Below are 10743 nucleotides of genomic sequence, written 5' to 3' on the forward strand. Positions count from 1 at the left end.
ACTTCACCAATGAAAAATCATCTCTATTCCCCGAGAGCTGCAGTCCAACACAAGAGCAAAAAAGAGGGGCTCCGAAAGTGGAGGCCGAACCTCCCGCCCGAGTCACATCCGTTGATCCCCGATGCTGGCCGGTGGAGCAGGGACTCCCTCGGTGACCATGTTATTCAAAGTCTCATCGCCGACTCAGTTGTGACAAGTCTTGAATGTGTCATGCTGTGCTGTGTTTTGCTGGCTACATTCTATACCATTGAATCGCAAAAAATATGCATCGCTCTCCTATGCCCGCTGACAAAAACAGTTCTAACTTGTTGTACAAGAACACCCTCCTACATTCCATATCCAAATTGCACCCTATCTGATATGAGATCACCACATTGACCTACTTGTCCCTTCGTATCCGAAATTCAACGCAACCGCAACAAACAAAGCAGCGCATAGCACCGTAGGCCCCACCTTGTCGTAGTATTTCGCCGCCTGGCGGGTACGGATGGCTTTGCTGCGATAGAGATAGGTGGCCACGGCGTAGCAGAGCGACATTACTGCCAGGAACGTAAAGGCACCGGCAGCGATGAATGAGGCCTTGTCGCCGCGCTTGGTACTGAAGTTGAGCAAGGTCACGGCGATGGTGCCAATGTAAATCGAGTATTCAAGCTGCTGATTGTTAGCAAATCATTACTGTCAGGGAGTAGAAGAGAGGCAACATACCCAACCCAGGAACGTTCTCTCTGCCGCAAAGTACACCTTGGGTTCTACGCGAACGGGCACATAGATCTTCTTCCCCTTGGGCGCCTTGAATCTCTTTTGTTGAATCTCGCCGGTACCCAAAAGCGACTCCAGTCTTGCGTTGCGAGGTACGGTAGTTGCCCGAGGGCGTGGGACAATAGCTTTCAGACCAGTCCACACTGCATGGCCGACAGTGTGTGCTGTGGTGGAAGCCAGAGTCTGGTAATATGTCCACCCACCAACCCTTCTCGCCTCCGCTAGTCTGTCTTCATCATCCTCGTCATCGGAGTCATAAAGATAGACGTCATCATTGGTAGGACGGTCGACAGTTTGGTCTTCCACATCAGATGCTGCCAGAAGGGCCCTGCCGTTCCGAGCGGCAGCACCCTGTCTGATAGATTCCCCGTTTTGGGCTCCCAATACTCCACCCTCGTCATCAGAGTCCTCCTCGTCCTCGTCATCTGACGTCGATGTCGTGGCCGAGTGCTCTGTTCTTTTGATGCCAAAGTCATGGCTTGCTGGCTTCCGAATGTCGACATCCATCTGGGGCATCCAGTATGGCAGCAGGTGTATCCTGTCAGGGAACAGGGTGGCAGTGCCGTGGATAAACTTGGAGAACTTGGGTACGGCTTCGACCAAGTGGCTGGAAATCAGCTGTCGTACCCAATCGGGGGGTTCTTGGCCGTGCTGTGTTTGAAGCTTGACCTCGAGGACTGCATAAGGAAACCGCACGATATCTCCGGGTGGGAGCTGTGAAAATGGGTAGTCAATACCAATGTCCATGCGTCTCCAGTTATCACCGGAGCGCGTGACACCATCCAAGTTGTCCTCTCTGATCATGGTAAGCTCGGTGTCAAGCGAGATACGGACTCGGGCGTCGGCAGGCAGCTGGAAGGCGGTACGGTGGTAGAAGGATCGGCAGACTGGCTTGTAGCCCTTCTTCAGGACCGACCACTGTATCTCCTTGGCTAATCTTTCGTCTTCGGCAATGGCCTTTTCCGACTTCTTGCCTTCCTTGCGAGCCTTTTCGAAAATAGCGGCAGGGAGCAGCTCGCCACGCATGTAGGCATTGACATTCTTCTCTTTGATGGCGAAACGGGCCTTGACTGATTTTTCACCCGTCCAGTCTTCTCTGTGTGTTTTGCGCTCAACGAAGATGGTCTCGTTCTGCATACCGCCATACCAACGCAATCGAATCGCCTCGGCTCCTTCCGTCTTCTTCAGACGACCCTCGTATAGCTCCCACGTGTCGGGGTTGTCATAGTAGATGGATGTGATGGCTGAATCGGCGGCTTCGAACTCTTTGCTGGCATTGAAAACCAGAACAGGCAAGTGCTTTAGAATGATCAATTTGAGTTCTGTGACATTGTCGGGATGCACCCAGTATTTGGTCGTGTTGCGAATGAAACTGGCCTGGCTTCCGCCGGCTGCGCTGTCACCCTTTACGGGGTTTCCTCTTGTTCGAACCAAGTCGTACAGCTTGGACAACTTGACAACCGAGGCATCATAGTTTTCTTTGTAGAATGGTTTCGCCTTGAGGCGGGTTTCGAAGACGGGCTTGAGGTGCCATCCAGTCATTTTGTCATGCTTCTTGATGATCTTGTAGAATCCCGTGTAATTGAGCTGCACGAACTTGGCGAGATCGTGGACGTCGGCAATGATGTCGCTCAGGTCCTCCTCGAGAAGCATGAACTCCTCCTCGCTGGGCCCATCTTGGCTCAATCCGCGCTCGTTGAGGCGGTTAACCACATCGCGGACCTCGCGCTCGCTGACGGCGATACGACGCGAGATCTCCATCGCCTTGACCTGCTGTTTTGTGTGCACTTTTTCGAGCTCGGCCTCGAGCTTGCTGATGAAGCGGCTTTCATCGTCTTCTGTCCATTCGCGGCGCGATTGCTGCCTGTTGTTGGGCTTTGTGCTGTTGTCGCCGACGGGCTGCACAGAGCCAGAGGGATGCTTGAGGTCGGCCTTGAGCCCGTCATAATCGATGTAGTACCATTGGTATTCGCGGATGGCGCTCGATCGGAGCTGTTCGCCGAACTTCATGACGACAACGCCGGGACGGACGCGGCAATTGGACTTGCTGAGCTTGCGGTTTCGGGCGTATTGTTTAGTGATTTGTCGAGTCTTGAGATCGTGGATAATCAGCATGGACCGGCGGGGCAGGTTCTAACGGCTGCCCATATAGTTAACAGTAGCCAAGCAACAGTTGCTGTAGAGTTGCCAGTTGCCACCGAAACTGAAGTGCAACGCAAGGTTTCTCTCTTCTCTCAGCGGTATCCTGGGATGCGAGCTCCACTGTTGCGGATCAGGAGCCCAGCTAAGCGCAGTGGGCTGTTTGGCTCGGGACCTGGAGTGTTTTTGCTTCGTCTCTTTCTCGTGGTGAAGCTATTCAAACTTTGAAGAGATGAAAACACAAAGAAGCGGAAAAAGCCAGTCCAGAGGCTGGCTCAGCAAGTGGTGCCAGACCAACAGGGGCTTCTGTAACCAGCGGAAGCCACGATGGCCCAGGCACAGCAACTTGTGCCATCACCGACACACGTTTCACCAACATTGGTTGCCATTGGCGAATGGCTCGACTTCGCTTTCTCTTGGCGCCCGACCGGGATTAGGTGGATCTTAGCTCGTCCTGAGCTTGCATCGGAATGACGTTTTGGTGAAGAACAACGCTAGGTTGGGCCTGGGCCCTTTGCCGTCCTCAACGTTCAACAGGTGGCTTTCGTTCTCAAGAATGAAAAAGGATTAAGGGCTATCATTTATCTTGATACCTACTGTGTAAAGTCCTTGAGGTGCCAATCAACCTGAACTTTGTAGAACGGCCATATTCCATCAGAATGACCCCCAGTCCTAAGTGCAAGCCCCTGTACCTGTCCCACATGTCGCGATAAAAGATAACGATAACGGCCACAGACCCGCAAGAAAAATGTCGATGAGGGGGAGGGGCAACCGCTAAATCGCACAGGCTGTCCTAGGCTTGGATAGTGCCACAAAGTACGAAGTCGACTTCCAAACCAGAACCTGATCGCAGCAAGAGATTGGTTTCGTTTCCTGACTGAACGACTACCAAGCGACGGCCAGTTCAGCTAGACCATCATGATCCTCCTCGACTCCGAGCGGGATGCCATCTCGGCCCGCATCTCTGAGGCCTGCCCACCCGAGATACAAAAAGTTCTTACCGCGGCTTGGGCGCACGATGTCGCAACTGTGAAAAAGCTCCTCGACACCCCCGAGGCCGCCAGGGGCCAAGACCCCCTGACCGGGGAGACGCCGCTGCACGCCGCCATCCGATCGTGCGGTCCCCCTTCCGAAGACGACGATGAGGCCGATTTGGCGGCTGCGAGAGAGACAGTTCAAGAGCTCTTGCTTTGGGGAGGCATCTGGAACGATGTCGACGATCGCAATGAGACTCCTGGTTGCGTCGCCCATCGTCTAGGCCGGACTGAGCTGTACAACCTCTGTGTTGACGCTGGTGTAAGAGCTGAGATGCTTTTCGGGGTGCTGGAGGGGTACGAGGAGCTGGAAAGTGACGACGAGGAAGAGGACGAGGAGGATGCTCATCAGGAGGCTGGCGAGTCGGAGATGGTGGTTGTGGGCGAGGATGGAGAGGAGGCCCCTGAACTGATCAATGTACCAACAAACGGAGCTGCGGAGGAAGCGTCACAAGGATTTGTCCCACCACAAGACGACGCGGTCGATGTCAACTCGGAGCAATATCTGAGGTCGAAGCTGACATACTCTGACGGGAAGTTGGTAGACGACGAGGGTAATGGAGTGATGATGGCCTGGGAAACAGATATCATGCGCCAGAGCGTTGATGCTCTGCTGCCGAGCAAGGAACCAGGGAAGAGAATCCTCAATATCGGCTTTGGTATGGGCATCATTGACACAATGTTCGCTGAGACTAAGCCAGCAAAGCATCACATTGTTGAGGCCCATCCCGGAGTCCTTGAACACATTTCTAGCCCCGACTCCAAGTTTGGCCCAAGCTGGGAGGCAAGCGCCCCTGAGCCTGGCGCCTACAAGATTCACCAAGGAAAGTGGCAAGAGGTGTGCGTCAAGCTTTTGCAAGAAGGCAATGTGTACGATGCTATTTACTTCGACACATTTGGTGAAGATTATTCGCAACTACGCATGTTTTTTACTGAACTTATCCCCGGCCTGCTGGACAGCAATGGCATCTTTGGTTTCTTCAACGGCCTTGGCGCGGATCGGATGATTTGCTACGACGTCTATACCAAGGTCTCGGAGCTTCATCTTGCCGATGCTGGGCTTGATGTCGAGTGGAAAGTGATTGATGTTGACATGTCCCGACTGGCCGAGGAGGGCCAAGGCGAATGGGAGGGTGTTAGAAGGAGATATTGGACGTTGGACAGTGAGTACCCCCAAAGCAACCATGTTATGACCAGAGATCTGATCCAATCAATAGAATACCGTCTGCCGATATGTACTTTCCTTGGTTGAGCATAGCTTCTAGAACCCGCGCGAGAGTTTGGAGGTGATGGACCCCAATAAAAATACGCCCCCCCCCCCCCCCCACACACACACACGCATTTTTATTCTGTGTAACCACAACAAGGCTTTGAAGTTGTAGGCCTCACTGCATCTACCCCTCCCCCTACCATCTAGAGGACTCTCTGTGACTCAACAAAGCTGTCAGTAGCGGAAATGTGCAGAAGACAATTCCTCGATTCTTCAAATCCTCCCCACATGTTCTTCACCTCATCCATTGCGATGTTTTCTCGTATCTATGTCGAGGACTATTTGTGTTCTGTCCTTTGAGCATGCTAGTCCACCTCGGTCTTTGGCCCTGATGAGCCATCATGCTCTCCAAGAAGCAGCGCCAGCGAGAGCTTGCCTGTGCTGAAGATATATCACTTCTCTCCATTCTGAGCCCTCCTTCATACTCTCTGCTGGTGAACAAGCCACCATTCCTAAAGTCCCAACCTGACTCTTCGCGAGTTTTGCCGTTCGAAACCGAAGTCAGTCTGGCAAGCACTTTGGCTTTCCTCTCTGGTATCTCCGACGACCCCAGCCATGTGGTGGCAGCCTCTGTGGAAGAGTTGGGAAATGGAAACGGGATATGTGTCAGAGTGGCCATCAACAAAGACCATGCCGGCGGCGGAGATGATGTGTTGGAAAGGATCCAGGATGGGTTGCAAAGGGTGCTGAAGTGTCTAGCCCCCAAACACACAGACTCAGACGATCACACCCACGATCAGACTTTGACGGCGATACTGGATATGTCCCAACCACGGCTGCTATCTCGTCTCGGAGTTCAGCGGGCTGGAATAAAGAAGGCCGCAAAGGACAGGTCCTTTTTCGGTTCACCCATTCAGCAAATCATCAATGCTGTCAGCCAATACAAATACACCAAGAAGGTGGAGGCAGAAGCTCGCAGATTTATTAAACTGGCTGGGGAGCTACTCACTCACCTCGAACAGCTCAAGACTTGCAAAGTAGTAGCTCTAACAGCCTGTTTCAAACGGGTCACTTACACGTCGTCCCAGCTTATAGCAAGCATCAAGTTTGACAAGCTATTCTCAGCACTGAATATCGACCCATTGATGAAAACTGGGTTTGTCACTCGACTTGGAAAGATTGCCCGGTACTACGAGAGTTCGCACTTTCTAGTCCAGCTGGCGAAGAGGAGCATACTTTTTGACCACACGGAGGTCACAACGATCAAATTAAACGAGGAAGCATTTTTGAGAGTTCCAAACTCTGAGACCATTCATCGACTATCAGAATGCCTCTCACGTTGCCATCCCGGCGCTCCATTGCCTCTCAATATCAACAAAATCTGCCAAAAGGTCAAGACGGACCCGACAACGGCCAACGCAGTGTTTGGGAAGGCAACCAGGAAGATACTGGCTGAGTCAAAGGTCCATGCGGAAGTGCAGATAGTGGCCTACTATGGGCTTCATCCAGTGGCGCGCAAGCCCCGGGTAATATGCTCAAACAAGGACGCATGCTATATGTGCAACTTGTTCATTCAAGTTCACGGGATGTACTATGTGCCCAAGAGCCATGGAAGATTGTATACTGGCTGGAGGGTCCCGCCTATATCTTCCCTCAACGACGCACATGCTCAGCTTGACAAAGCTTTGCAGAACAAGATCAGGGATGTTGTTCAGGAGTTCAAGGATTTTGGCGATCGAGAACGGGTATTGGATCTCAATCAGAATGAGAGCACCATCTTTCCATTCACGACCCTTATGTCGTCGCTGGAAAGCATATCACTGCCCGTGGCAAAGCCTCCACAGGCCGGTCAGGTGCAGAAGCCTCCGCGACCACCCCAGAGACTACACGAGCCACCTCAGCGTCGATTACCCGAGCGACCACAATCAGAGCAACGACAGCCAGAGCAATCGCAAGAGCAACCACAAGAGCTATCGCCTGCAACTACACAACTGTCCAAGCCTCACATAGTCAAAACAAGCACCCCGCGCATAGAACGTCGAGATGAGAGAATCACTGATCAACAGCCTACTATTGAACCAACTTCATCAACCTCCAAGTCATCTTCAACACCTGTGTTCAGCCCAACACTTGTAGCGCCATCTCCAGAAGATCTTCCATCGCCTCCGAGACCAAAACCGCCAGTAAAACAAGACACGCCCATCCCCGTAAAAACCCTTCCAAAACCAACCCTCGCCAACCTCTCGCTCCTCGACCAACAATCTCCCGACCTATTGGAAAACCAAAAACCAACACGACAAACGAGCCGAACTTCGTCAGAGCCAGCAGAGGTAACCCCTTCTCTGCCCACCAAAGCCCAAAACTCGCGAGGAAGCGAGGGTAAAAGGGTGGAGTCGTCTGAGCAAAAAGGAAAAGTCTTGCTCCAAAGGGGGAAAACCACTGGTATTTGGATGGACGAGGGGGTGCTGCCGCCTGTTTTTACGGCTGGGGGGCTGGATATCTTTTTGGAGAATGTGACTGAATGTAAAAGAGGGAGAAAAAGGGGAAGCACCGGGAAGGTGGTGAGGGTGGATTTAACTTGGTTGGGTGGGGAGGGTGAGAGAAGGCCAAGGATGAAGAGGGGGAGGAATTATCATTTCCTAGAGGGGCTGGAGAGGGGGATGGAGGTCGATGGGGGGAGCGGAGAGGTTGTGGTTTTGGAGGGGGGTGGGGAGGTGGTTGTTGTTGAGGTTGTTGGGGAGGGAAGGGGGAAGGGGGTGTCGGGGGGTAAGGCCGAATGGGCATGAGCTCAGGGAATAATTTATAGAGAATGTTTGCGTGTATAGTCCCTGATGGAGTTAATTACAGAATGATTAAAAGATAACCGCGGATATCTCTTACTAACTAGACACTGGAATTGACGATGTTGAAACACCTATCGTAATGCCCTTGTTCAGGTTCACATTTGCTATATTCCCCGGAACGCGATCCTAAATCCGGGAAGGGGCTCTTCTAGACCTCATAGACACGCCCGATTTGCCAAGTCAAGCATATTGATCATACCGTCGAATTACCGCCCATAAACTTATACTGTGCCATTACTGTTCCAAAACCACTCTCACGCCTTCCCCTCAAGACCCATACCTTCCATCCTCGTCTCCCACACATCCTTCACACTCATAGCATAATCCCTAAACTTCTTCGGCGCCGTCCCCGTCACACTAAAAATCACATCATTCGTCCTATTCTCGGCCCCAAACTTGATTGCCGTGTCCATCGCACTCATCATCCTCGCGTACTCCTCCGGCATCCCAAACCGTGCGTGTCTCTTCTCAAGCTCAGCAGACGATAGGTCAACATGGACAATCTTCCTCCCCAGCACCTCGGTAAGTATTTTCGCAATCTGGTTTCCACCTATTAGCAAACCCCCTTCCCCCTCGCATTTGTTCAGTTGCATATCACATACCTCATCATAACTCAACAGCTCCGGCCCCAACACCATCCACTCCGTATTCGGCGCCTCCTCCCCCGTCAACGCCCTCACCGCCACGCTCGCAATATCATCCGCACTCACCCACGGAATCTTTCCATCCTCGGTCGCGCTGTAAATCTTGCTCTCACTCCTGATCGACTCCTTGTGACTAGGCTGCTCAGCAATATTCTGCTGAAACCAGGTCGGCCTCAACACCCCCCACTCCACATCCCCTCTTTGCCCCAACTCCCGGAGATAAGCGTGGACCTTGCCCATCAAGGGCCCACCGGCTTCGATGCTGGACGCAGACTGGAGGATGAACCTGTGCACACCTCGGGAACGGGCAAATTCGATGAACTCAATCATGGGGCGGTCGCCTGAGAGGGATGGGGGGGCGACGAGGTAGATTGATTTGATTGGCTGGGGGGCGGGTTGGGGTTTGGAGGACTGTTGGGCTTGTTCAGGTTCGGTGGTGGTGCCTTCGGTGCTGTTTGTCTTGCTGAGGAAGATGGGCTCCCAGGTGTAGGGGTCGTCCCAGTCGAAGTTGACGTGAGAAAGGGAAGATGACGGAGGGGGGTTGCGGGAGGCGATGAGGGTGGGAATTCCTTGGGAGGCGAGCTGGGAGGCTATGCGGGAGCCGACGGTGCCTGTGCCGCCTAGGATGAGAATGGGCGCTTCTATTGATGTCATTGTGTTTGAGTGCTGGTGATGTGGTGTCAATCTCAAGAAGAGGAGAAAATATATGAAGGAGAAAAGAAAAGGCGATGAACTGCAGTGGAAGAAGTGTGGTTGATGAGGTAAGGAGAGGGCTGATGGGCTGTTTATATGTTGCTTCAGATGAACGCCATGATGAGTTCATATGAGCTTGAGCACGTACCCCTTTGAGAGAGAGCCGCAGGGTTAATAAGCAAAAGTGCATGTCGGGGCCGTGTGAAGCTGTAGGAATTGCTCCAGGTGACAATTCAGCCAATCAGAGCGCTCAACTTACAGTGCGATTGCCCGATCTGGCGCTGCAATAATCCCCGGAGCAACTGTCCAAAATCACCGGCGGGGTGACTTTTCTGCCGAATAGCCTCGACTTGCATGGCATCTCGGAGTTAAGTGGTTGACATCTCCATAAAGTGGTATCTGAAGAAACATAAATATGACCAACTCAACTGCTCATGCCGAATATTTCTCATTGTATCGAAGTCATCTCACATTCAACTGTTAGCTATTCTACCACTTGGGCATTCCCAAGAAGCTTGCACACTTCAACATCCAGTCAGAAAGCTTCATAGCTTTGCTTGTCCACAATGACTTACACCGTCACCCAATTTCTCCTCGATAAATCTAACATTGAGGAGGTGATTCTCAAAGTGGTATGTTCTCCCATGTCCCCCTCGCTCTTTCCCGCCACTGTACCTTCCTCCCTTCCACTCTCCTACTGCACCTTCTTACCACTGCACCTTCCTACCACCACACCACCTTCCTACCACGCACCTTCCTGTCCTTGCACCTTCCCAAGAATCACGTCTGCACCTTCCCTGCATTGCACCTGCACCCATTGCTCCTTCCCAGGAACATTGCTCCTGCCAAAACACCCCTTCACTTTTCCCCCTTTACCACATTACCACATTCCCCCTTTTTCACCCTTTAACCACCCCGACTCACGCTCCACTACTTACCCCCTTTCCCTCCGCTAACCACCCCTCCACCCTCTCAGCCCCTCTACTACGATCTAAAAACCCTCCCCCCACTCCTCAACGAAGTCTACGCCCCCAACCTCACCATAGATTACACCTCCCTCCTCGGCGGCACCCCCCTCACAATCTCCTCCCACGACTGGGTGCACAACCATCTCGCCCCCCTCATCGAGGTCTACTCCTCCTCTCAGCACGTGACTACCGGTATTATCCTTCCCGACCTCCCCCAGCCTGGTCCCGATTCCTCCAGGCCGACAACAGTAAAGGTGTATGCACAGGTGGCTGGGAATTTAGTCCCTAATGATGGGAAGGGGCCAAAACTAATCCAGAACGGGGGGTTGCTGGAGGCCGAGGTGGAGAGGTTTGAGAGTTTGGAACGGGAGGGGGGGGATGGCTGGCGGATTACGAGGTATAAAGTGACAAAGGGGTGGGATAATGGTGCTGGGGTGATGGATGTTGTGAGGG

General features: G+C 52.7%; 4 protein-coding genes across 4 annotated transcripts; 2 read left to right on the forward strand and 2 right to left on the reverse strand.

Annotated features, from left to right (window-relative positions):
* Positions 1 to 366: 366 nt before the first annotated feature.
* On the reverse strand, positions 367 to 2874 carry PODANS_1_6780 (uncharacterized protein; the record flags this gene model as incomplete). The annotated part of the gene is made up of 2 exons (XM_001912862.1): positions 367 to 651; positions 706 to 2874. 2 exons carry the CDS (start codon positions 2872 to 2874, stop codon positions 367 to 369), a joined length of 2454 nt encoding a protein of 817 aa, XP_001912897.1.
* A 942-nt stretch (positions 2875 to 3816) lies between these two features.
* PODANS_1_6790 (uncharacterized protein) lies at positions 3817 to 5184 on the forward strand (the record flags this gene model as incomplete). Its single annotated transcript, XM_001912863.1, has 1 exon — positions 3817 to 5184. One exon carries the CDS (start codon positions 3817 to 3819, stop codon positions 5182 to 5184), a length of 1368 nt encoding a protein of 455 aa, XP_001912898.1.
* A 359-nt stretch (positions 5185 to 5543) lies between these two features.
* PODANS_1_6800 (uncharacterized protein) lies at positions 5544 to 7928 on the forward strand (the record flags this gene model as incomplete). The annotated part of the gene is made up of 1 exon (XM_001912864.1): positions 5544 to 7928. One exon carries the CDS (start codon positions 5544 to 5546, stop codon positions 7926 to 7928), a length of 2385 nt encoding a protein of 794 aa, XP_001912899.1.
* Positions 7929 to 8239: 311 nt separating this feature from the next.
* Positions 8240 to 9283, reverse strand: PODANS_1_6810 (uncharacterized protein; the record flags this gene model as incomplete). Its single annotated transcript, XM_001912865.1, has 1 exon — positions 8240 to 9283. The coding sequence occupies one exon, from the start codon at positions 9281 to 9283 to the stop codon at positions 8240 to 8242; it is 1044 nt and encodes a 347-aa protein (XP_001912900.1).
* Between the last annotated feature and the right edge of the window lie 1460 nt (positions 9284 to 10743).

This window comes from Podospora anserina, chromosome 1 (genome assembly GCF_000226545.1).
Source record: "Podospora anserina S mat+ genomic DNA chromosome 1, supercontig 1".
Taxonomy (NCBI): Eukaryota; Fungi; Ascomycota; class Sordariomycetes; order Sordariales; family Podosporaceae; genus Podospora; species Podospora anserina.